Genomic DNA, 25,432 nt, shown 5'->3' with positions numbered 1-25,432 from the left:
GGAAGAATATGTTCAGGACGGCGTCAATGGAGTCAAAGGCACTAATGAAAGATGAATCGTTTCAAAATAAGGTCAAAATATACAATTAGGTTTTGTGTTTTTTGTTTCCTTGTGAATGCAGTTATAATCAATAGCATTGAATTTAAATGAATTGGGTTATAAATGTATTATGATGTGTTTTGATGGAGCTGAATTATGAATGGACTGAATTGGTCCACACTTGTATTGAGCTTGTTTGCTTTCTCTATAAAAGTTGTTCTGAGTATTTAGCTACTCATCCTTCCAGCTCGTAACTCATTGCCATTTTCCTGTCTACGATTTGACTCGTCTGCTCTTTAAAAGATGATTTTATTTTCAGTAAGTGATCCATGTGATCTCAAAGGTGAACCCAGCTATAGAAAGAGAGTTGACCAGGTGCTCGTTAGGGTGTGACCGCTGTAAAATGGTGCTCTTGGATCGGACCCGGGAGACAATGTGGAAAAATAGAAGCTAAAGATCCAGGCACTCGAGACGAGGTGGATAAAAAGATAAAAAAGCCTTTATTAGAAAAGGGCTTCCAACATGTTTCGGCCTATCGGGCCTTCATCAGGGCAAAAGCAATACAGAGAAAAGGAACCCATATAAATAACCACAGGTGTGGTAATGAGCACAGGTGAAAACAATCACTCATCAAGGCCAAAACACACGTGAACCATATAGTGACATTTTAAGATGGGGAGTTAAACTCATCACAACCAATAATCATTGGAATAAAACATCCATATAGTACACAAAGAAACCGCCGTACATATGAGCAAAACATGTGTACAACCTGTGTAAAGACAGGTCTGAAAAAGAAAAAAACACTACACAATATGAAACCAAAATCAAAAGGAAAGAACATGACAAGCCGACAAAGGATGGCATATAATTAAAATAGGCTACAGTAGTCATGACCACAAGGTGAAGGCTGCATAGCAAGCAAGACTATACCAATGACAGAGAAGCGGTAGGCTACATTATACAGTCAGATGTACCAATAGACATATAAACCAAAACGACCTTTACACCAAGATTCATAGGAAACAAATGAAATCAATATCTTCGTTAAGGCCAGGCTCATTCAGGGCATCTAGACGATGGATCCAGAAAGTCTCTCTCTGGTTCACCACCTCTAGTGAACCCAGCTATGCTTGCTTGCAGGTGAGACGTGGAGGTCAGTGGAAGGGGGTTCCATTGGTAGCTGGTTAGTTGTTGGGGGCTGTAAGCATGTACTGAAAAAGACTTATCAAGCTGGACATTAGAAGCCTGTTTTTAAGTGTAATGTGTGAGTAAAGGTTCGACATTAATGAGGAAGAAGTCTCCCCAAGCACCCCACTGGTGAAAGCTTACTAAAAGGGACTGAACTCCTGGACATCGTAGTGTCCAGCTGGACTAATGCTGATGCTGAAGCTCCGCTGGGGCAGCAGAAGGGATCAGGCGTCTCATTTGTCACTGCTGGCTGCTCCGTGACCAGCGCCGACTTATCATTGAATAGATCAGTAGATGTGCTCTGGCAGAGATACAGTTTCCAATTACAAGTGTGTATAGCATCTGCTGACTTCACAATAGTCTGAGTTTGGTCCCTTTTACTGTGCCGTACAGTCGTGTGTTGTCGTCTGCTGAAGTGTTCACAGCCACTCATCCAGCCGGCCGGACCACCCTGGCTGATCACTAGCTATCAGGTCAAAGTGCACTCCTTTCTTCTTCTTTTTTTCTTTGTTAAAGGTTGAGTACGATCAAATGTGCACAAAACAAACAAACAAAAAAAAAAACTCTGCTTCAAACGAGTTCAGAGGTGTCCTCAGCGGGCGATCTAAGGGTTTCATCTGTTCTTGAACACAATCAATGCCTCCTGCTGAAAATATGAACCGTCATGTTCTTGATAATAACTGAACTTTAGACACTTCATTTAAATATTTCCATTTGGCGGGTGATGTAAAATTGTTATTTTGCCTTCTGGACACCAGGACATTAATTGCAAACTTTTTATAATTCATGTTTTTTACATCGACATTTAATGATGAGATGTTCTGAAATATTATTCATTAATTATAATGTCATGGAGGGACTTAAGACATCAAGCAAAACTTTGCTCGGTGTCTTTAATCTGGGAATTTGCTCTCCTGCTGTGTCTGTGATGATGTCCTTCCTCTAAATGAATCCCGCCCTTAGCACAGTTTTAGTTGAGATGCCAGCACTTTTATATGCCTTTTCTCTCATTATTGGTCACTTCCTTCTCTTTACTGCTGAGGATGTGGTAAACTTATGAAACGCATCACAACCTCATGGAAATCTTTGTAGATGACAAAATGCATAAACCACTGGCAGTAACTGGTCAAACTTTTGGACAAAAAAACAACAACAGAACAAACGAATAAACAAAAAACAAAACAACACATTTTCTTATGAGCTGAAATTTGGATGAAATGCAAAATTCTTTTTTGGAAACTTTGTCTGAACGTGAAATGAGTTTCAGTAATCAGAGAAACTTATTTTGTTCCCACGAGATTCCCAGCACCACTGAGTAATAATTAACGATGTATAATAAATGTAACTATTATAACAATTATTCAATGTCGCTGCATATGTAGTCAGCATAGAGGAGGGTTGGAATTGTTAAATTGTAACAAATTGTGACCAAAATAACCCAAAAATGTAGTTCTAAACATATTTAAGGTGCTTTTTAACTCAATTTTTTTCCAGTAACTGCAATTTTCTTTATTTTTTTAATTCTGTATTGGCAGAGCTGTGCTTTGTGTGTATTTTACACAGGAAACATTCGTAAAAGCCTGTGCTAGTTTGGACATAGTTATTAATGTATTAATAGTGATAAAATATTTGTAAATAAACTTGTAACAGCCTGAGAAATTAACAGCTTTTTGCCAAACAGTTCTCTCAACTCTAAAGTTTTCTTTAAAGCAATGGAAAAATATCGTCTCATCTTGTTTTTGTGTTTTCGTGAGTTAAGTGTATCGTCACACTCCTATCAGGTAGCGTAGTGTTTTCGCTGCATTGATAGCCACGTGTTTTATCCATCAAGTCACGTTAGACATGTAAGCTACCTGAATACCTGAAAGATGTGGACGACTGCTGAATCCCTGTTACTTTGTTTAACTTCACAGATGAGACTGCAGTTGTGGTCTTTGTGCATGAGCACTTCAGAAATACACTGTTTAGTTATGTTGTAACTCTGAATGGCATTTCTTTTGCATCTAGTACTATTGGGTGGTATCTGGGAGTCATTTTTGAGGTCTAGTGCTGACTTTCGACTTCCTCCCTCCTGCCGATCCATCGATGCTACATTAACGAATGATGAATAATAATAATACGGAAGTGGCTACCAGAGGAGTGGGAATGCCATGTTTTTTTGTTTTTCAGCTGTTAGCCCAGCTCCCCATCAGAGAACCTCCCTGATCCTCCAATCTGACTGCTGGTTGCTGCGTATAAGACACTGTGTACTTCACTGCAGCCCTACTTCAAAGAGAGGGGAAAAGAAGAAATGAGTAATAAAAAAGAATCATTCCTTCCCTTCTTCCGAACACTACATATCAATCGATGGCTGATTTTAAATTTAAGATGAACACCTAGAGAGAAGAAGCAGAGCAGATTTTCTCACACAGAACACAGCCTCCATAGACACCAAAGGAAAAGAGAAAAACTGCTGCTGCTTCCCTCCGGCACCCACTGGGCAGAGTTGAAGTGAGGAGAAATGTTTCTGCAGTAAAGGGAAGGGACACAGAACTTGTAGGGTAAGAAGTGTCCCCAAAGTTAAGGTTGTCGCGGGGTCTTCTGAAAACTGTCTCTGAAAAGTTAATACATTTGTCAGAAAAATCCTGAAGTTGGCAACTCTATGTCCACATCGTGTTGCATGATATCTGCACAAACCCATGTCCAAAAAAGTTGGGAATGAAATATAAATAAAATGTAATGCAGTTTCTTAAACTCTGAGGACCATCTTAACCTCCCAAGACCTGGTGCAACCTTTGTTCTTGTTGCTTCAGGCCCCCATTAAGAAATGGAGTATTATAACATAGACGATAAAAGCTGTGATGTCCACATATGTGTACGGCAGGTCGTAGGAGGTTAACTTAAATATAAGATAATTTTAAATGTTAACCCGTGACAACAGTCCACTTACGTCTTGGAACTGAACAAACTAAATGCTGGAGTTTTGAGGGAGGAATGTTGATTTCACACTTGACTGAGCCAACCAAGGTAAACCATGGATTACAAAAGGTCTGCAAAGGGCATGTAATAAGAAAAATCAACTGTACAAAAGGTTTTTACAGCAGAGAACTAGTGATAGTGAGGAAAAATATAAGCGCTATAAGAACAAACTAACCACCATTATGAGGATTCAAAAGAAGGAATACTATAGTAAAATATTGGCGGACAGTAAAAATAACATACAAAAAACTTGGAAGGTAATCAATCATATTATTCAGAATAAAAGTAATAACTCAGAACTTCCAGATTGTTTTATAAATAAAGTTAATAATAAAGTGGATGATTTAAAAAATATTGTTGACGAGTTCAATGACTACTTCGTAGATGTTGGAGCTTCGCTGGCAAAACAGATTACTGTATCCGATGACAATAAAAATATGTTTAATTTGATCAACACTAATGTCAGTTCTATGTTTCTAAGTGGAATACATGAAACTGATATTATTGAAATTGTAAGAAAATTAAAATATAAGAGATCACTTGACATACACTCCATTGATACAGTAATTATTAAAGATGTTATTGATTATATTGTCAGACCTTTGACCTATGTTTGTAATCTTTCTTTCCAAAAAGGAATTTTTCCAAACAACTTGAAGTTAGCAAAGGTGATCCCAATTCATAAAAATGGAGATAAACACTGTATGGAAAATTACAGACCAATATCACTTTTACCGCAATTTTCAAAAATTTTAGAGAAATTGTTTGTGAAACAACTAAATCGGTTCATTAATAAAAATAAATTATTAAGTGAAAATCAATATGGATTCAGAGAAAGTAGAACTACTGCTTTTGCAGTAATGCAAATGGTAGAAGAAATAGCAAATGCAAATTAAAATAACGAGTGTTCTATTGGACTGTATATTGATCTGCAGAAAGCTTTTGATACCATAGATCACAAACAGCTATTGAAGAAATTAAAGATGTATGGAATACGAGGGGTTGCTCATTCTTGGCTGGAAAGTTATTTAGGTAATAGACAACAGTGTGTACAAATTAATGATACTATGTCCGCCTTTAGAAATATTACTTGTGGTGTACCTCAAGGATCAGTGATTGGTCCAATACTGTTTATTCTTTATATTAATGACATCTGCAATGTAACTGATTTTTTTAGATATGTTTTATTTGCCGATGATACCAATTTGTTTTGCTCTGGTACGAATTTAAGGGAACTTTTGTGTTGTGTAGAAAGGGAGCTGGAAAATCTCAAGACTTGGTTTGATGTCAATAAATTATCTCTAAATATTAAGAAAACAAAATTCATGGTTTTTGGGAATCAAAATGAAAGTGATGGTAATATTAAATTAAAAATATGTAATGTTGATATTGAAAGGGTTTTTGAGACTAAATTCCTTGGGGTTGTCATCGACCAAATGTTAACATGGAAACAACACATTGAATATATTAAAGGGAAAATTTCAAAATCACTCGCAATCCTGTATAAATCCACTTTTTCTAAATTCTCATGTTATTAAATTTTATGATTTGTTTTATTTTAAAATCATGCAAATTATGTTTAAAGCAAAATCAAAAATGCTCCCTGACCCAATACAGAGGTTCTTTTCAATTCAGGAGACTCGTTACAATCTTAGAGGTGTCTGTAATTTCACAGTACAAATGGCTAAAAAAGGTATGAAAAGGAGATGTGTCTCCATCACTGGAGTTAAATTCTGGAATGATGCCAACATAAATTTAAAAACATGTCATTCTTTTGTTGTATTTAAGAAAATGGTTTGTAAAGCTATTTTTGAAGCTTATAAGTGCAATTGACCATCTGTTAATGTTTCTTTGCTTTTCTATTGTTTCTTTGCCTTTTGTTGTTTCTTTGCTTTTCTGTTGTTTCTTTGCTTTTCTATTCTCTTTTTGGTTTTCTGGAGGTTGGTAGCCAAAAATAGAAAGTTGGTACTATAGGATAGGCTTTTATAAGCAGTTTGCTTCTGCCTATGCCTTTTCAGTTATTGTTCAACACATTTTTTTGGTTTTGTATGAAAAGTTAATGCTGTGTACAATGTTTTTTTGGTGTTGTTTTGTGTTGCAATGACTGAATAAACTTCATTCATTCATTGATTCAACTGTTTGTTTTCGTAATGGAAACAGTACACAGTTCAGTATAGTCTTGCTGAAATATGCAAGGTTTTCCTTGAAAGAATGGATAATCTTGCTCTAAAAATGTGTATACACCCTTCAGCTCTGATGTTTCCTTTTCAGATATACAAGCTTCCCGTTCCCGTCCCGCATTAATTCACTCCCATACGATCAGAGATGCAGGCCTTTGAACTTCATGCAGCTAACAAGTCAGAAAGTTCCTGTCCTTTTTTAGTTAAGAGGATGTAGCATTTATGGATTCCAAAAATAATGTCTGTGTTTCAGATTGCAGACCTTTGCACATACACCTGCTCTTTTGCGTGAACAAGTTCATTTACACCGACAAGTCTGTCTAGGAAAAGTAGATTGGAAGTACCAGATGTTCCATTAAAAAGGGTTGGGAAATTGAGGGTGTAACACTGTACACTTTGTGGACTCAATGATCACCATCTTTTTGATGTTGTGGGAATGGTGCGACCTTCGTTTCCTTTTGCAGTGATCTGTCTTTGGTGACGATAATGAGGCAGCCTTAAGCCCGGGACACACCAACCCGACGGCCGACCGTCTGCAAAAAGGACTTAAAGTCGGCTCCCCTCTCCCCAAGTTGGTCAAAAATACCCCCGAGCACACCAACCTGACGCCGACTAGAGCGTACATTCTGCGTGTGCGCGAGGCGTAATACGTCTCCATAATGGCAGGTGGCGCTAATCGGTGATTTCGCCCAGAAAGAAAAGGAAAGAACAACCGAAAATGACGGATCGCTCTAGTCTAGCATTCTGCACGGAGCCCGCTGTCACCAGTCAGTGTTTTCACTTGTGATAGAAGTCAAGAAGGATCGCAAATACGATGCTAATACTGAAAATATACTGGCGTTCACAACACAGTCAAACAAAATCCAAACCGATGCTATGTTAGTGTAGCGTCTGTACCCCCGCTGTCTATCGAGTATGTTTACCATCATCATTTCTGGTGAACTCTGATTCGCTAGTTAAGGATTAGCACTCCACCAATCAGATTTGATCATGGAGGCCGACAGCGAGTGGCCGATTCTACTTGTCGAATCGGCCAAAATGAACGCTGATGGACGGCTGCATGGGACACACCAATCCGAGCCTGACGTCGCCAGGCGTTTGGCATTTACTATTAACGTAAAGTGACATCTTGGTGGGTAACATTGTTGTAACTTGAGTAATGAAGCTGAACAAGAAAGTTCACTATCTTCAGTTCCCATTAGAGCACCTTTACATATGGACAGTGTTGGACCACACCCAGTGATCATGTGGACTGTTATAAAGGTTTATGAACATTTTGTGAATGTATACCGTATTCAAACTCTGAAACCCTGGTCAACCCCCCCCCGGCCTGAAACTGGCTTTAATGTGCCTCATAAAATGGCCGCCGTGCCATGAACTACAATCCCAGCATGCCTTGCGGGATGGGGCGGCGCCTGAGAGCGACGCGCACCCAATCCCGAGCGAGGCACTGATGACGTCATCGCAGCGCGCGGAAATACAAAACTCTGTGCTGCACCGAGACTTTCTCTCTTCTCTTCTCTTCAGCCAACGATCCGGGACGCGCGTTGCTGTCCAGCAGCTTTTAAGAGCTGTGGGGGGAGGGGTTTCAAGGAGCCGTCGAGGCCCGCACTGACCGGGCGCAAGGTCCGAGCCCAGAGCGCTGCGCTCTGGACTCTGTCTCCCTGCCTTAACTCCTTTCTTTTTCTCCGAGCCCTGTCTTCCATTCAGGACGACCGCTCCGGGAGCCAAAACCCGCCCGGAGCTCCAGCCTTTGGACCGCGAGGCCCTTGCGCAGCCCGGCGACACAACACGGGACGAGCCGACGTTCTGAAGGGAGGAACCGGCCCCGTGCGCAGCGAGGCGGTGCGTTGAGGACGCGGTCAGGACCAGAGCGAGCCGGTGTGAGGTTTCTCCAGCCACTGTTCACTTTTTCTGTGGAGTTAGGAGAGGAGAGAGACCGAGCGGCCGCAGAAACTGAGGATCCCCCGCCAGGAACCCCCCCCTTGCAGGACCGAGCCGCAGGCGACGGAGCCTGCAGCCTCAGGTCCGGACTCCCGAGGACGCGTGAGCTGCGGTCTGGGCGATCAGTCACTGGTGTAGACCTGAATTTATGTTTAATGAAATTACTGTGTGCATATTACGGTTATTTGTTCATTTGGTGGCGCCGTTTCGCCAGTTGATCACGGTTTAAAACACCGGGAGTAACACCCGGTCTAGATTTGCACGGGACTGGTTCCACCATCTTTAAAATACCACAGGAGCCCGGCTCCTTTAAACACTGCAGACACGTTTGAACTGTAGAGGCTCTGTGTCATCTTTTATTATCGCTTTGATTTCTCTTTTTCATTCCATGCATTTAACTTTCATTTCATTTTTATTGATTGTTGTTTTTCTAGTTAATTAATTGTTTTATAATAAGTAGTGTGCCATCAGAATTATTTGGGGTGTTCCGTTTACCATCTTTTGACACCTATATGTAAATAAATTCTGATTGATTTTTAATGAGTGGTTGTCGTTATTTCATGCAGATTTTGGTCACAATTGATTTGTTTGACAGAGCCTAGTGTTCGGATCTCACTCCTTCAATTATATTATAGGCTACTATACTTAAACCATAATCATATGAGACTGATTTTCTGCTGTTTAGTTATCATTTTTCTCCGGAGTAAGGCCCCGGAGTGGTGCCCCTACGAGAATTATTATCATTTTGGTAATACAATTTGATAAATAGTCAACTTTATTAATTATTAATAATTATTAATAATATTCATTAATAGCCTTCGATAACTGGACAGCCAAGCTACCTGAGTTGCACAACAGCACTCATTTGTACACTGCATAAAAAATATATATATACACTGTGTATATATATATATATATATATATATATATATATATATATATATATATATATATATATATATATATATATATATATATATATATATATATACACACGTGAAAAACTGCATTCTAAGGTAATGATTTCCAGAAGTCTTTCTCAGCCCATGAAGTGGTTTTCCATTTTCAACAGACGTGTTTTTAAAGCAGTGCCACCTGAAGGCCCTGAGATCGTTGCATCCACTATAGATTTTTGCCCTTTTCTCTTGTGCAGAAGATTTCCACTGATTCTCACATTCTTTCGATGATATGATGTGCTCCTTGATAAGCTATTCAAAGTGTTGCCATTTTACACTGAGAAACATCCATCCATCCATCCATTTTCCGCCGCTTATCCGGAACCGGGTCGCAGGGGCAGCAGTCTCAACAGAGATGCCCAGACTTCCTTCACCCCAGACACTTCCTCCAGCTCTTCCTCCAGCTCTTCCTCCAGCTCTTCCTCCAGCTCTTCCTCCAGCTCTTCCGCCAGCTCTTCCTCCAGCTCTTCCGCCAGCTCTTCCGCCAGCTCTTCCGGGGGAGTCTGAGACGTTCCCAGGACAGCCGAGAGACAGTCTCTCCAGCCTGTCCTGGGTCTTCCCCGGGGTCTCCTCCCGGAGGGACATGTCTGGAACACCTCCCTAGGGGAGGCGTCCAGGAGGATCCGGTACAGATGCCCAAGCCACCTCAGCTGACTCCTCTCAATGTGAAAGAGCAGCGGCTCGACTCCGAGCTCCTCCCGGGTGACTGAACTCCTCACCCTATCTCTAAGGGAGCGTCCAGCCACCCTGCGGAGGAAACTCATCTCGGCCGCTTGTATCCGCGATCTTGTCCTTTCGGTCACTACCCAAAGTTCATGACTATAGGGGAGGGTAGGTGCGTAGATTGACCGGTAAATCGAGAGCTTCATCCTTCGACTCAGCTCCTTCTTCACCACGACGGTCCGGTACACCGACCGCATAACTGCGGACGCTGCACCGATCCGTCTGTCAATCTCACGCTCCATCATTCCTTCACTCGTGAACAAGACCCCGAGATACTTGACCCCAAGATACTTGAACTCCTCCACCTGAAACAGGACCTCTCCACCCACACTGAGAAACATTATTCTGAAATTATTTCACAATTTGTCTGTGGAGTTTTCTTCCCATCTTCACTTCTGAGGGACTCTTGGTTTCTCTGTTGGTCTTTTTATACCCAATCATGTCACTTGTTGCCAATTAACCTAATTTGTTGTAAAATGTTCCTTCAGGGGTTTCTATTTAGTACTGCTTACTTCTCAGGCTTTTGTTGCTCATGTCCTTCGTGTAATTAGCACTTGCCTGTGGTAATGTTGCTGCCGTCAAATTCAAAAATGACCTTAATTTTTTCTCAAGATGGCACATTTTCTCTTAAGTGCATCTTCTATGATATGGTTCACATTTACAAAGTCCCACCATTTTTGGGAATGAGATTGTACTTGGGTATCCATTCACAATGTCATCTGTTGGTGGACAGATGACATCGTCATCATTGTTATGACACTTTTTGAACAGATTTAGTGGCTTTCTTAGTCCTCACCATAGCTTGGATGTAGAAATTAGTGTTTCACACTTTGTTTTATCTGGCATCGCATAGATGTGGCAGTTATGCAACATAATTAAAACCAAAAAGAGTAATGGTCAAAGTGAAAGTACCCCGGCCTTAACAAAGTTTGGGGAAGATCATGGATTAATTATCAGAAAGAACTCAGATGAGAAATGCTTAATTTCTCAAGAGATTCACTTGGTTATATGGACCATTGTTTATTTCTCCAAGGTAGGATAAGACCTTTTTCCAAACATTGTGCCTAGATATTACTTAATTTTTGCTGTCGAAATGATTCTTAATGAAAACAAAAAAATAAAATTAAATAAAAGAAATGCTTGATAGTTGAAAAGGAATATCAAAAGGATCCAAATTTAATAAAAGGCTATTAAACCTCAGGCAGGCTGTGATTGGATGGGCCTTAATCTTAGGAAATAAGACACTTTCTGACATCCTTATTTTGAGATGAGAAGCTGATATGGTTGTGCTTTCGCAAATGTAATTTCCTCACCTTTTTGACGGCTCTTCACTGCAGCACTTTAAATGTAAATGCTTTTCAAACTGCTGTGGTCTATCATCCTTTTTCTTCAAAAAAGAAAATCATAAAACTATAAAGAGGCACTTATGTCATATGTACAGACACAAAGGTTGCCATATCAACCAGAGTGTGTCACCTAAACAAAGCTTGCTCACCTTGTTCTCATCAGCGACGGGATTTATTACAGGGCTCTTGTGCCAGATTTGCATTAAATTGCCTGATTCATGCCAACATTTTCAATGCAGACGTAAAGGGAATCCAGTCTGAGCGCTGTCTGCATGATGAGTTAGATGGTGCAAACTCATGCAGGTCTGCAATCACTGTATCCCACAGTGTCCCACAGAGACGCTTTAAACCGATTTGTTGTTTCACCTTACACCAGTACTGTAAATCAAGATGTAAAAAAGCATTACTGCCAACGACATGTTCTTTTTTGAGGGGGTATTACCAACACTGGACTGTGAATACATTTGGGAAAGTGGCAAAACTGTGTTACCTTAAACAGAGCGCTTATTAAATGACAGGGTTTTCTTTGAACTGTATTTTTCTTTTCATGAGCGTGATTCTCCTCGTTCTCTCTCTGTACCTCCATAACACGCGTGACCTCCGTTTCTGGTCCTTTGAGACTTCTCTTTAAAATGAAGATGATCTCAACTTTGAAGAAGATGGATGGAAACATCTTTAGTTTTGAATTATTGCAAGTGTCACTACAGCTGCTGCGAACATAATTCACCAAAGAGGAAGGCAGTGGATGATCATTTAAATAACTATTCAAAGGCAAAGCCCTTATGTCAGGCATAATGATTAAGTAATGATTTAGAATACATTTATTGTATAAATGAGGCCAGAAAAGCTGGTAACTGATTTATTTATTTTTTTAATATCTTTTTATTTCACAAAAGAAATACAATCAGATACATCCTTAATGACGGTAGGTCTCACCCCCACCCAAAAAATAAATAAAAATAAACTGGGGCAAAAAAAAAAAGGGAGTGAATAAAAATATGGAAAATAACACCAGCAAATAACAATAGGGGCATCAAAACTCAAATACCTACAGATACATAAGATACATAAAGTAAATGACAGCAATAATACAGCAATCAGCGTACAATGACATTCTCTAAACCAGAGAATAATGGGAACCAAAATTCTGGAAAAAGATGGCCACCATTATATTTTTCCAAGGTTAGTTTTTCTAATGGTAGAAATGCTGAGTCGATCTACGAAAGTCTTATAAGATGGAGGGGAATCGTTCTTCCAAAATAAAAATATATATTTCTTTGCAAAGTAAGTGATCAAAATTCATATCCTGCATTTTTTATTATCTAGTTGTAAATTATATGTGTCATTTAATAAATATAAACTACTGCTTATATAATTTTTTTTGTCCAGGACTAATTGTGTAAGGGAATTAATTGAATTCCAATAACTTTGTAAACGGTTGCATTCCCAGAACATATGCATGAATGTCCCCTCCATCTTTTTACATCTGGGACACTTTGACAAAATATCCTTTGATATTTTATGCATTTTTATTGGAGTTAAGTAGAATTTGTGGATGAATTTAAAATTAGCTTCCTTAATTTTATTACTTGCAAATGGAAAATGTACTCTTTCACAAATATTTAACCAGGCATTTTTTTCCAAGGTTCTGCCTAATTCCTTCTCCCAAATCTTTTGTAATAACTGAAAAGTGGAACGACCTTCTCCTGATAGGATGTTGTTGACTTCACTAATCTTTCCTTTTGTTGTGTCTGAAGATAACAAAGTTTCTTCAATTTCAGATAACCCAAGCCGAAATTTCCTTTTTTGAATAAGTGAATGAGTAATGCTACGAATTTGTAAATATTTTAAAAAGTGTCTGTTAGGAATATTATATTCTGATTTTAGGTCAATAAATGATTTTACCTGCATGTTCAAATTCAACATATCTTTTTAAATGTGTTACATTGGAGCTGATATTAACCATTGTGATTTAAGTGTTGAAGTCTGGATTTTGAAAAATTGGAGAATAAATAGATGTACAGGGAGTGATCGCACTTTTTTTTCTACAGTCTTTCCACGTTTGCAGAGTATTGAAAACAGAAAAACATTTGTCCATGTTTTTTATCTTTTCAAAATGATTCAGGAATAGGAGGGAGATGAGGGACAGAGGTTCGAAGATTTTGCTTCCATCTGAACCCACAAGGATTCCTGTCTTGCCATAGACCATGATATCAGATTCCTTAATTGGGCTGCCCAAAAGTAATATTGAAGATTAGGGAAACCAAGACCTCCCATTGATTCAGGCTTCATGAGAGTTGTTAGATTGATCCGAGTTTTTTTATTATTCCAAATAAATCTTGATAGACAGCTATTTATTGATTAAAAAAATTCCACAGATAAAAAAACATGGAAGCATCTAGAAAAGACAATTAAATCATGGAAGAACATTCATTTTAATTACGTTTATTCTCCCTAAAAGTGACAGTGGCAAGGAAGACCACTTTAACAGGTCTGATTTGATCTTGAATATGAGAGGGATATAATTTTCCATAAACAATTTATCCAGATTTGGAGTAATGTGTATACCCAAATACTTAAAGCCCTTTGGTGTAGAGTTAAAACCATAAGATGAAAGCGTTTTTTTCCGTTGGTGTCATGTGTAAGAAAACAGCACTAGACTTATTAAAATTGATCTTGTATCCTGAATAACTTCCAAATTGTTTAATTGTATATTGCAGGTAAAATATAGATTTCTCAGGGTCAGTGATATATAAAAGAATGTCATCAGCATACAAGGAAATCTTATGTTCGTTGTTATCAGTCTTTAAACCTTGAATGTTAGTGCTATCTCTTACACATGCTTCCAGAGGTTCAATTGCCAAAGCAAAGAGCAATGAAGACAGAGGGCACCCCTGCCTTGTCCCTCTAGTTAAGGAAAAAAAATCTGAACAATGGCCATTGGTTATGACTGCAGCTTTAGGCGTTGTGGCAGGGTGGAGGAGCAGCCACTCAGCTGATTGAGCACAGGTGTGCCCAATCAGCCTCTCCACCCAGCCTGCCTTCATAAAGAGCAGCTGCACAGCAGCAAGAGGTCTGCTGGGAGGAAGCTGCTGAAGGTGCTGGCACGTGTGTCTGGGTGAAAGAGGAGTAAATAAACCGTTTCCTGCACAAAACCCTGTGTCCTCTGTCCTGTCGGGTGACCCCCGTAGCACGAACCTTGCTACAGGCGTCTTATAAATTGCTTTAATCCAATCAATAAAATTTGTGCAGAACAGAGAACAAAGAATTCCACTTAACGCTATCAAAAGCCTTCTCTGCATCTAATGATAGCAAGAGAGAGGGCTTCTGTTGGTTGTTGATCAAATTTACTATGTTCAGGGTTCTCCTTATATTGTCAGCTGCATATCGCCACTTTATAAAACCTGACTGGTCTGGGTTGATCAACTTAGGTAGGACGGACTCCAGCTTTCTTGCTAAAAGTTTAGTGATAATCTTATAGTCATGATCTAAGAAACTTATGGGTCTGTATGATGAGGGCTCCAAGGGGTCTTTACCACTCTTGTGTAATATACGGTACTAATATGAGCCAAGTTCATTGTCTGAGGGAGTACTTTTTTTTTTTTTACAAAAGTTTATTCACCATTGCCATAAAGATGGGTTGAATCTCAGGGCAAAATTCTTTATAAAACTCGACTGGGAACCCATCTGGTCCTGGGCTCTTATCTAAAGACAATGAATTAATTGTGGCTAAGATTTCTGTTTGTGTAAATGGTGAATTTAAAAAGTGTTGTTCCTGATTAGAGACTTCAGGTAGCTTGATGTTACTGAGATAATTATCCAATTCTTCCTGTGAGTATCCCCCTTGCGATTTATAAAGACTATTGTAAAAATCGAAGAATGTTTGGTTTATCTCTTTTGGGTGATAGGTAATCTTATTTTCTCTCAAGTGAATTGCTTTAATAGTTTTTTCAGCTTGCTCCTTCTTTATTTGATGAGCTAATAATTTACCTGGTTTATTTCCAAATTCGTATTCTTTTTGTCGAGTATAATTCATTTTTTTGTATGATCTCGTCTGATATCATGATATTTAATTTTGCTTTGACAGCAGTTAATTGTCTCCAGTTGTCCTCTGTGGGTGCATTTTTGTGAAGATTTTCACATTGTGTTACTTCTGTCTCTAGTTTGTTTCTTTTAACATATTTTTCATTATTTAAATGAGGCATAGGAAATAAGAAGACCTCTTAATGTAGCTTTTGCTGCTTCCCAAATAATGTCGGGCTCTAAGGAGGGGTCATTGTTTTCTTTAATATAGTTTGTAATCCACACCTGCATTTTTGATTTAAATGCATTATCTTTAAGAAGAGAACAGTTAAATTTCCATCGTTTAGAGATAAAACTTTTCTGATCAACTTGAATCGTTAGGTGGATTCTAGAACGATCTGAGAGGATGATTGGATTTATTCTACACTTAGATATCTTGTACATGTAATTTGAAGGAGCAAAAAAGTAATCTAATCGGGAGTAGGAATTGTGGACATTTGAAAAAAAAGTATAATCTCTAACACCTGGGTTTAACTCCTGCCAAACATCAGTTAGACCACAGTCCTTACATAGTTCGTGGAGGACCTTAGCAGATTTAGGGTCGGATGCCTTTGCTTGGGAGGATTTATCTCCTGAACACAGTGTTAAATTAAAGTCTCCTCCCAGGACACCCAGCCCTTTACAGTTTTCATTGAACAGTAGTACCATGTCTGATATGAATGATGGCTCATCTAAATTAGGAGCATAAATGGTAACTAGATTTTGATGATTGAAGATTTGGGACTACGTCAAGTTTGAGCAACTTTAGACATTTTTTTAATTTGTTTATTATTCTAGGCATTTCTATTTCTGGTTTTCATTTGTGATATTTAGGTTTTGCGTCATTCTTGTGGAGATGGAAACTCACTCATGATTTTCATTCCCAGGTACTTCAGTTTCACATGAATGATCTGGAAGAAGTTAAGAAATTGTTTTTGCCACTAGGGGACTTTCCTTAAATTTCCGCTTTAAAACTTGATTAACACTTTGGTAAGTTCTTCGACTATGCTCTCCTTTCATTCATATTTTCATTTGCTTCAACTCCAGCATAAGTACTTTTTTTTTATTTAATTTAATTTTTCCTCTTTAAAAGTTTGGACAATTTAGGTTTTTCCAAGAAAGGTGTTAGTTGTGGTGTTGTAGTTGTATGTTGTGTCTATTAGCAACACCATCATTGAAGACCCACAGCCCCTGAACTGTGACATTACTGTTACAAGATGAGGAAAAGTTCTCACACAATGAAACTGAATATGCCAAATGTATTATTTTAGTCATTTTACACGTGAAAATCTGGACTATGACTTGGTTCTTGATGACTTGCTGGAATAACACATGATTGTTTGCCACACTACCTCGTTCAGTCAAACAAGCTCATGTGCCTAGGCACCTTACATAGCACCGTGGACTCACAGTGAAATACTTTGTGTATATTAATTTGCCTCTTGCAGCTTACAGATTGCTTCTTGCACACGAGTGCTGTGTTCTTCCGGTTTAAATGATCAATATCTATCTGGTTTTCAAGGGTTTAAAAATGTAGACTTTTCAAATCAACATCAGCTGGCCATGCCTACACATGGATCTGAAGTCCAGAATTAAGTGACTGTAGCTGGTTCATTAGCTGGCTCATTTATCAAACTGTAAAGATGTAAAAAAGATATAAAAAAGTGTAAATATGTGAATGCATAAAATGTCATCTCAGATTAATGCCATCTCTGCAGCTCTTACAAATGTAGTTATTCAAGTTATTCAGTGTTGCATGGCACACCGTTTTCAGCTGTACTCCCAAACACCTTAAAGATTTGCTTCAATGAAATTACAACATTTTTCTCAAATAAGTATACTTGATATTTTATTTTAATTACTTTCATTTATTTTTTTTTTGTAAAGTACACAAGCTTATTCAGTGATCAGCCAAATGCGTGTAAATTAGCTTTTGTCCCTGGTGCAGTAAACCTCTTTGACACAAGATTGTAGAAGTTTATGGCTGTGCAACAGTTTTAAACGTCAAATGTAATTTACTGTTGACCTGACTCAAGACAGGGGTTATTATTCAGAGTGAATAGCTCCTTTATTTGTCAAGAAATGAGGGGATACACAGGGGAACTGTGCAAGGGGTTTTGGCAGTGGCAAAGTGTAGTTTAATGCAAGTGGAGACTGGTTTCCTTTATTCATTTCATGCACTAACACTTGATTGTTGTGTGCTTTGTGTGTCACAAAATTGTTTGGCTTGTTTCGTGTCCCCTGAATGTTGCCACCGTGTTACTGTCGCAGCCACATTTCAACAAAGTCTTAATTTATCCTCTGTCTTGTTTGGTGAGAACAGAGCACAACCTTCATTCCCAAGTGTCTTAAAAGAGAATTGCCTGACCGGGCTCTCATACAGATTGTGACCTTTCTCAAACATCCTGATCCCTCAAGAACACATCAATGGAAAAGTGTATCACCTACTATTCTTCAGAAAACTAAGGAATGCTTCAGAAGAAAAGTCAGTGAACTGCAATCACTTTTCAGTTTTGACCTTCTTAAGTTAGTAAAAAAGTACTTTTCGTATACTCTTGTGTAATGCTATTTAGTTATATATTTTATATATTTTAACAGGAAAAAGAGTCTCGTTGGGATTAAAAATCTCTTTTACAAGAGAGTCTTGGCCAAGACAGGCAGCAGCACAAACACAAAGTTGCAAAAACCAACAATAACAAAACAGTTAAAAACAAATCAGAAATACAAATCACAAACAAAATCAGCAGTCGAAGCATCTACAGCCAGTTGTACTTGCTTCTTTCAGAAGTCTTTCAGAAGAACCTTAAAGGCATCAAGTGAGACCAGATTATTCAATTTTAAGAAATTGAATGGGGTCAAATATCAATATGGTCAATATTGGGAAAATACCTTCATTCTTAATCGTTTTTTTATGGTTCACCAATTAATTTTTCTTTTTTTTCTGTTAGAATATGTTAAAATATTTGTTTCAATTTCATTTTAGGACTGTATTTGTGTTTTTAGGGTGCATTGCTTAGCTCTCGTTCCTACTATTGGCAAAAACGACCCAAGTGACTTATCTCTCAAGTACTAGTATTTATGGCCTGATGTCATGAATAAAACATTTTTCAGAACTAGAGTGAGCATCATGCCATAGGGAATTAAGAGACTTGAGACATGAGACGGTGACAAAAAAGGCAAAACGTGATCAAACAAGACTAAATCTCAGACAGCCTCGTAAAAGTGACTTCGGCTCCACGTCCATAGGGGACACTTTCGTGTTAAACATTTGTACCACTTAAAGATGAGTTTTTTTGTTACTGTAATGTCATAGCCTTTTTCAGAAGGTTTGGTTCAACAGGGATCTATGCTTGGACCATGATTTTTCTCTTTATAATGCTTCTCTTAAAATAATATCATTAATCAGACACTATGAATTATGATTACTGTGCAAATTTGAATCAATTGTTTGATGTAGCAAACATTTTCCCTCTGATGCTTTGTTGTGCATAACTTCCAGTTTTGGTAGTTCCTCTCTTCCCGTTTTAGACTCATTACAGTCACGAGGTTAAATCTGGACTGATGTGGATTGTCTTGTCTGTTTTCACATGCTTTTGTGTCAGAGTGACAGCGATGCTTTCATGCTTTCATGTAATCGTACTTCCGTAAGCTTGTGCCTTACAAATTCAAAACAGAAACTTGCTTTAAACAAAGCACATTTCATGAAATATTTACTTCCTTTTCATTGCTATTCATGTTCAGTGATGCGTATGTGACATACATCTTTGGGGTTTATGAAAGACTTCTTACATTTAGTAAAATTCATTACATTTTGTGAAATAACTGATTTAATTTTATTATATTCATGCATGTGTTGTATTTAAATTGCTTTGCTTACAAATGGAAACATCTTCATTCTCATCACCTTCTTTGATTCTGTGCTGTAAAACTGAATAAATTCAACCGTATCCTGATGAAAAAAAAAAACAAGGGAAAAAAAACAGAAGGTTTGGTTCGTTTGGCAAAGTGCAGTGTGAAAGGAAACTCGAACCAGCCGAATGATGTTATCCCAATGAACCCAAGTCCCCAATCACGCCAAGTTCCCTGGGTTATTAGTCTCAAAACGGCCTAAGAGGTGAAGGGAGGAAGCCGTGTCTTACCCCACTTCCCAAAAACCAGTGACCCCAGCTGTTCAGACGGGGTCAGGAAGGGTGCAGTGGTGCAGCCTTCCAATGCTTTAAACCTCGTGAGCAGACAAACTGCTTTAGCTGTGCTATGCTTGTGTGGGCGTTTTACTCATTCATATGTAGTTTGCCCACACAGGGAAATTTGAGGTCCTTAGGTTATAATAAAATGGCTTCAGTTCCACTTGCAATTGTTTTTCCATCAAAAACAGACAGGTGCTTTTACATTTGTTGAGATGTCATCCATCAAAGTTGACTGGTGTGGCAGGATTCTGATGAAACACAGGAAAGTAATGGAAGTGGCCACATAAAGTCAGCCTTTCTCAAGCAACCAATATAAGAGGGGAGGGAAGATAATGGTTTGTCTGTGTGATATTTTAGCCATCACAGTTCTATTAAGACGGGGTCCAGGGGACAAATCCACCACCTTGCTTTGCTTTCTTCACAACAAAGTTAGCCTGTAATGATAAAACTTTTCTTGTTTGTTCTACATAAAAGCTGAAGGATTCATGTGGACTTCACCATGGGACAGTGATTAACTCGCCTAAGTTGTTTTTGAAACAAGAAATTGGTGCTCACAAGAATAAGGATGCTAACACAATGATAAGCAGAGCTTTTAGTGATTAGCGTGTAATTGATTTTTTTAAACCTAGAACTTGGTGACTTTTAATGTATAGCAAAAATAAACCATATAAACATAGAAAAACAACCATACAAACATTTAATAAACATATTATGATGCTTAAATATCACCCTGATGAACTTGCCCACTTTGGCAAAGCTAACAAAGACAAAGTGGCGGTATTGTTCATCTCAGATTATTGAATTTTGTCTTTTAATTGGAAATCTTGCTTCAATTCACATTATTGGATTGATTATCGATTGATCATCTGACAGTGACTCGGTTGGCTGACTGCTTTCTAAAAGCGTCTCTTGTCAACCAAACTCACACAGGAAATGTTTCCTAACTGCTGGGAAAGGTGAATGGTCTCGGGTAAGAAACAGGTGGTGAAAGCTGTTTGTGATTTGTTCAGAAAACAAAGGAAACGGAAAAGGACAGAACCTGGGCAAAGGAATAGATGAATGCATGTGGGTGGCAGAGGTTATCTGTGAAAAAGAGAGAAAATTGGTTGTAGCTGGAATTGGGATTCTTCAGTGGCTCCAGATATTTGGCCATCGGCAACGGTTCAGCAATCCATCAGGGAGGACCTTGAACAAGTTTTTAAACACCTAATGATCGAGTGCCAACTCCTGACCACCTACTGATTTGCCACTGATGCATTGGTGATCTCTGACTATAAATCACAGAAAAAGTAGTAGCCTGATGCAGTTTTTTTTTTCATTAATTAAATGCATAACTATAATTGAATTAAAAAAGATTTTGCATGTGGTCAATCATAGTTGGTCAACAGAAAATTTGCAATAAAGCAAAGTCTCAGTTTGCAGGTAAAGAAAACTGATCGATAGTAATTACATAAAAGTTCAGTTTCTTCCAACCATGAATGTTTGATGGTATCTGTTGCTGCCTTATTAAATCCTCACGCCTGCAGATTGTCTTTGGATGACTTCACACTATTTATTTGTTTCTATTTTTTTTTACAAATTAAGGTTTATCCAATACTGAATGAAATCCAAGTTGCATTTTAATCCCATCTAGTTTTTAAATAAATGATCAGATACCAGGATTAAAATAAAACTAATGCTTGACTGTCAGATTTCTACAGTCAGCATTGATCTTCTGTCCTTCCAAGGCTGCTAGCATGGTAATTCATGTAATGAACGGTGTCAAATAGCACAACTGACATCCTGTTTGAACGCCTATGTAGAAGTGTTTTTGTTTAAACTGGCATTTCCAATAATGACCAGAGAGTGAAGATTAGAGGATAAAAATTCAATTTGCAGGACAAAATTGATCATACTGCTCAAATTGTTTACACATTTAAGTGTTGAAAAATTAGCTGTCAATGGCATTTCCGTCCTCAGAGATTAATTGGCATGTAAGGTTTCCTGAAATTTTCTGTCACTCGTTCACTCATTAGAATTGAAAGCACAAGAGCTCTTTTTTTTTTTTTTTTTTTTCTGACGCAAGGAATTACCACTGCAAAGTATACTGTAATGAATTACCCAAAACAAGACCTAAAGAAGAGCGGACATAAATAACATGTTGAGGAAAGATTAAAATGCTCGTTATGCGTGTCATTGCTCTGCTCGCCAAATGTTAATGCTCTTTTCAATTCCAACAGACAAAATCTGGAATTGCTCTGCTGTACAATGAGAAGACCAACAATACCTATGACGTCTGCCTGAAACTGAGCAAAGACGCGTTGACCATACAGAAGCTGGATGTGGTTTGCACAAACGGAAAAGAATCCCAAGTAAATGTAAGTGCACACGAGAACTTGACACTTGCATTGTAATTCATGCTGCATAAGTCCAGAATACTGTTTCTATGTTCACAATATCCCTTTGCCAATAAGAAACTCCCACTTTCTAAAGCACAGAACTGTTGTACTGCGAAGACAAGCGACTGGCGGTCTGGGCTTAAGCATCAAAGTAAGCAGACACGATCTCATTTCACAGAGACTACAGTGGAGATTAAAACACTTTTGGGCAGCAGAGATGGATGGCTGTTTTGTTTAGAGAACAGTGTTTTGGAAAGAAGTTTACAACCCAGTTTTAACACTATTCATCTTCCTCTCTGCATTTTCAGGGAGGTGCCGAGCACAACGTGCCAGTGGTTATTTCAAAGATTTTTAAAGATCAAGTAGGTAAGAACAACTCTTGTAGCTCTTTTATGGATTCATATTATTGCATTGTTGACTTTTATTCCAACATTTAATGAAAGAAAAGACAAAAATAAAAGAAAAATGTTCCCCCACTTTAAGTCAATATCAATTTCCTTGGTTTATCACGCTTTTAAAGCTCCATACCCCAGTTTGGAAGGGAGATGGTGTTTTAAGTATAGTTTCCCTTGGTTGAGTTTCTTTTCATACAGACAAATATCTAAGTGTACCTCAAATACGAATATCCCGACCATTTGCACAGTAAAATCACCAGACTTTCAGAGTGAAATTAATTCATTTTTCATTAATTCGCCATGGTAAATGTAACACTGCAGGAAAGCATGCCATACTCAAAATATAAACTAAAACATTATCAATTCCACTCTGAACATTTTACTTTTACACTAAACGGTGTTAAAATAACAGTAAAAAGAGTGGTCACATACGGACACTGTCTCGTGTTGATTTAACACTTCTGATTTTGCTGTGTGCTGGTGAAATATGGATACAATTTGTTACAATTTACGCAGTTTACAATGTAGTCTTTCAGACATCAAAACTTCAAGAAACAATTACAAAACAGCCTATTTAGAAAAACAACATGACACACGGTTAAAGAGGCCTTAAGGCTGGGAAAAATGAATTTACACCACATTGTCTTCAAAACGGTGATGATGAGCGATTAATTTCATTACCTGTGAATATTCCTGAAGGCATTGTTTTAAAGTTTCAAGATTGGTGTTTAGTTGACGCCGTCTTTTGGGATCAAGGGAGTTTATAAGAACAAGAAGACAGACCTTAAAAATTATACTTAAAACCCGATGGAAGGGGGGAAAAAAATTATCCGTGAAACTTATTATGCAAGTAATTGTTTTTAACCAATGCACTCTCCAGAAATGAGCTTTTGAGCAAAGTTTATGGTTTTATGGGACCTTTTGGAGCTAGAATCAGTAGTATTCCACTTGAAAGCTCTTCTGTACTGGCTTCACCTGATACGAACTACATCTGTGTTTCTAAGGCCTCTGTATGCTCGCTGCCGTTCACCAAGCAAGATCGAACATTGCCGTTAATCTTTTCCCGGACATGAGACATCTTTTTGTGGCTATGGTGTTTCCTTAGTCTGAACAGAAAGGCATGCTGGGACAGACTCAGGGACCGCCAAGCGGGACTCATTTTAATCATGCACACAAATGTCTTTGTCATGCCATTCACCTTCGTCTTGGTGTTTGTGGCATGTGTTTGGAGGTAAAGTGTGCCTGTTCATTTGCATATAGAGCAGGAAGGTCAGATGTGATCACTTGGAGACACGTCACCCATTTTAATGGCGGGTATTAATGCGCATGTACGCGGCACCGGCCACTTGTGGGGCGACTTCTCAGGATGCATGTTAATGCAAGGTCTGAACGGCGCCTCTAAGGCATTCCTTTAAATCCTTTTTTTTGATTGTTTGACGTATTTATGCAGTTGATGCAACACAGAAGATAAGCAGTTACAACTTTCAAAACATTGACCGTTAATTAGATGTCCAATGGGAAAGTTATTCATGATGACTGACTAATACCCAGAGCGGAGAAAACAATACAGCGTGCTAATGTCTCGAGGGAAGAGAGGCTTCTTTAATCATTTTTGTCAGGGAAACTGTAATAACTGATGACCTCTTGGTATTCAGTTTTGATATTGGACCATCATAAGTGAATAATATCCCTGTAATTTGTGTTTTGTCCACATGTCTCTCAATATCTTTGGATGCAATAAATTCATGTCTTCATATCCCAATGACATTAAGGTTCCTTTTCCCAGAGCTTGACAAATCTTTTCATGACAGAGTTTCTATTGTTTCTCCTTGCGCCGCTGCTAATGAGTTTATATCCTGATTAGTTCTGAATTTCATGCTTTCCTGTCCTCATTCGGGGCTGTAGGATGTTGCCTGAGATTAGTCCGACAGAGACACTGATTGCTATTTCCACCACATTACCATGTAAGAAATGAGCAATTATTTTCTAATGTTTTCATTAACCTCTGTAAATTTACGCCGGCAGCTGATCAGACGGGGAAGTTGTTCGTCGGGGACGCAGTGCTGCAGGTTGGTACAGCCGTCTGTGATCTTTGCTCCAAGAGCCATTCGGGTCACAGCCAGAGGAGGCAATTTGTACAACATAGTAATCTTTTATTTGTAACTGTTTGACTAGGGGAACAAAAACAAAAATGGATTTTAATATTCTGATAATTGAACTGTATTAATGGAGTCATTTGATATGTCATTGCTCCTTTAAATGTTTGTGCTGTTGGCAAAACCCCCCACAAACTTCTGATTACACGAGTTAATTTTAGATAAACAAGTACCTCATATGCTGTGGTTTAATGTTGAAAAGGTCACCGGTAAACAATACCAAATATTACAACTTAAAATGTTAATACAAATACAATGAAATTATTTGCAAATCTCATAAATGCATTTGACAACAGAGCATTACAGACATTTACCATTTCATGAAATATATTAGCTGATTTGTAATGATACAAAATGCAGTTCAGTATTGCCTTGCTGAAAGCTGTAAGACTTTCTCTGGGGGGGAAACTGCTGGATTGGTGGGAGCATATTTTGCTCTAAGGTCTGTATTTACCTCTCGGGACTTTCCTTTCCTTTCCTTTCCTTTCCTTTCCTTTACAGACCTGCTAGGTGTCCATTCCGTAGACACAAATACACCTTTATACCAACTGTAGCGACTTTCCTGGCAACCAATTAGCCTCTCGCCTGGGTGCAGACTTGTTTTGACACACTCAGTTGGTTGTCCACCATCGGGCGAGGTTCCCATTTATTTATCCCACATCCAGGATATGTTTTACCTCGTGGAAACGCGATCAATGCGAGATAGGTGGTTTTGGTTGGTAAACAATGGTGTCTCATAGAGCGGCCTCCCCGTCTCCCGTGCCATGGGAGACGGGGTCATGACCCAAATCACCACCCTTACCTGCCCTGCCACCCAGTGACAACTAGAAATACACAAACAGTGTAAATAACCAGGCAAATAATGGCTCCTACACCATCGGTAATCCTTTTATAAGTTCTAAGGATGCAGCACAAGA

The 25,432-nt window shown here is 38.5% G+C and overlaps 1 protein-coding gene across 2 annotated transcripts in view; it reads left to right on the top strand.

The window, feature by feature from the left end:
* sntg2 (syntrophin, gamma 2) overlaps window positions 1-25,432 on the top strand; it is a 130,770-nt gene that overhangs the window by 18,358 nt on the left and 86,980 nt on the right. For both annotated transcript variants that reach the window (XM_061743582.1, XM_061743581.1), the window contains exons 2-5: window positions 21,806-21,943; window positions 22,059-22,115; window positions 22,273-22,330; window positions 24,385-24,428. In XM_061743582.1, coding sequence (XP_061599566.1) covers window positions 21,806-21,943; window positions 22,059-22,115; window positions 22,273-22,330; window positions 24,385-24,428 — 297 coding nt within the window. The remainder of the gene's footprint in view (window positions 1-21,805; window positions 21,944-22,058; window positions 22,116-22,272; window positions 22,331-24,384; window positions 24,429-25,432) is intronic.

Source organism: Cololabis saira, chromosome 16 (genome assembly GCF_033807715.1).
Source record: "Cololabis saira isolate AMF1-May2022 chromosome 16, fColSai1.1, whole genome shotgun sequence".
In the NCBI taxonomy this organism is placed as follows: domain Eukaryota; kingdom Metazoa; phylum Chordata; class Actinopteri; order Beloniformes; family Belonidae; genus Cololabis; species Cololabis saira.
This window is presented reverse-complemented; position numbering and strand designations above follow the sequence as displayed.